General features: G+C 36.0%; 1 protein-coding gene across 1 annotated transcript in view; it reads left to right on the top strand.

The window, feature by feature from the left end:
• LOC107092730 (1-phosphatidylinositol 4,5-bisphosphate phosphodiesterase zeta-1-like) overlaps window positions 1-685 on the top strand; it is a 26,588-nt gene extending 25,903 nt beyond the window's left edge. The window contains exons 10-11 of the mRNA XM_015387359.1: window positions 196-345; window positions 564-685. Of these exons, the coding sequence (XP_015242845.1) occupies window positions 196-345; window positions 564-685 (272 nt within the window). The remainder of the gene's footprint in view (window positions 1-195; window positions 346-563) is intronic.
• Window positions 686-1,597: the final 912 nt, after the last annotated feature.

Raw genomic sequence — 1,597 nt, 5'->3', positions numbered from 1 at the left:
GAGTGTTGTTCAGCATGGGGGTGAGTAGAAAATGAAGGCTAATCATGTTTTGGGTGTACTATTCCTTTAACTGTTAGTACTAAACATGGTAGAGACTATTGTATCTTTATGACCATATATCTGTATGTTCTTAAATGCCTTACCAGAATCACTGAACCTTTTGTGATATTAATAACGCTGATTTCACCATTCCAGCCCTGAGTCCTCACTGGAATGCTGAAATGAACTTCAGGATCAGGGTTCCTGAGCTCTGCCTCATCCGCTTCTCTGTGCACGACCAGAACACCCTTTTCAAGAGTGAATTCGTGGGCCAGTACACACTGCCCTTTACCAGCTTGAAGAAAGGTGAGCCACGGGCCATAGAGGGTGATTTAAAGAGGGTAAGGTGGAGGGATTATATCAGATATCGCCGCAGTCCATCATTGGGCTCTGACATTCACAGCGTCAGCACTGCTGAAGGCCTCACTCCGTTCAGCAGGACAGTTACAAAAAAAAAAAAATGGAAGTGATGCTGTCTGTCTGTGTGATGCAAGTTCCTTTTCATCCCTCCTCTCCACCTTCAGGCTACCGCTGGGTGCCTCTGCTGTCCAAGGATGGATGCAGTCTGGATCCAGCTTCCCTCTTTGTCTGGGTCTGGTATTCCCAAAAGCAGCCATCTAAGGTGGCTTCTAAATACAGAGTTTAAAAAAACGAGATGAGAGGATCCGGCAGCTATAAAAGCAACAAAATGTACATAAATAAACTGCAAAGCAAAATGTATTGTATTTATTCTATTAACAAAATACGTAAATGTCTGTTTTATTACTGGTCTACTGAGAGTTACACAAGAAAGGAGCAGAAACTGTCTGCTTTCCACTTAGTATTAAAGGAAAAGTCACTTCTGAAAGTACTTTAAATATGAAATTATTACATCCTGTTCAATAAATGATAAGTGTTTTTAATAAGGAGTAATTTTCATTTGAATTTTCTTTAATGGAGGCATCCATGTTTATCAAAGAACAAAACTGCCACCTACTGGTTTGTGACGTCACGGTGCGGTATCGGCTGTTGATCAAGTCCCAGTCCCAGACTCAGTGATTGCAATGAAAAATATTGCTTTTATTTTTTTACTCTTTGATGCTACATTTATTAAATCACTGCAAACGTATTAGTTGTAGGTATAGATAATAATCCATTATCATTCTTTTTCTGACCGACTTTTCATTTACTTCTCTTAGATATTTAATACTATAGTAATGTAATAAATCACACATCAACTTATAATCTCTTACACATGTAAAGCATATCAACATTTTATGGAAAAAAATAGGAAAACGACTTTAAACTTCATGTTTTCTTAAAAGAGCTTAATTTTGAACTTAAAAATTCACATTAATTTGAGTTTATTTATTCAACGAGGACTAAAAAAAAATCTGCTAAGAAGTTAGTTTTAAACAAAAGCATCTTTAATACAAATTTGACAATTCTTAAAACTGTACTTTTTTTTAAATGGATAAGAGTTTTAGTGAACTTTTTACTGGGGTTTATGATGAATAACAGGCTCATTTCTGGAAAAACAATCTAGAAATAAGTAAAAATTTCTTAAATTAAGTGTATT

This window comes from Cyprinodon variegatus, unplaced genomic scaffold, assembly GCF_000732505.1.
Source record: "Cyprinodon variegatus isolate N-32 unplaced genomic scaffold, C_variegatus-1.0 Scaffold392, whole genome shotgun sequence".
NCBI lineage: Eukaryota > Metazoa > Chordata > Actinopteri > Cyprinodontiformes > Cyprinodontidae > Cyprinodon > Cyprinodon variegatus.
Note: the sequence above shows the minus strand (reverse complement) of the source record. Positions and strands in the feature narration are given on the sequence as shown.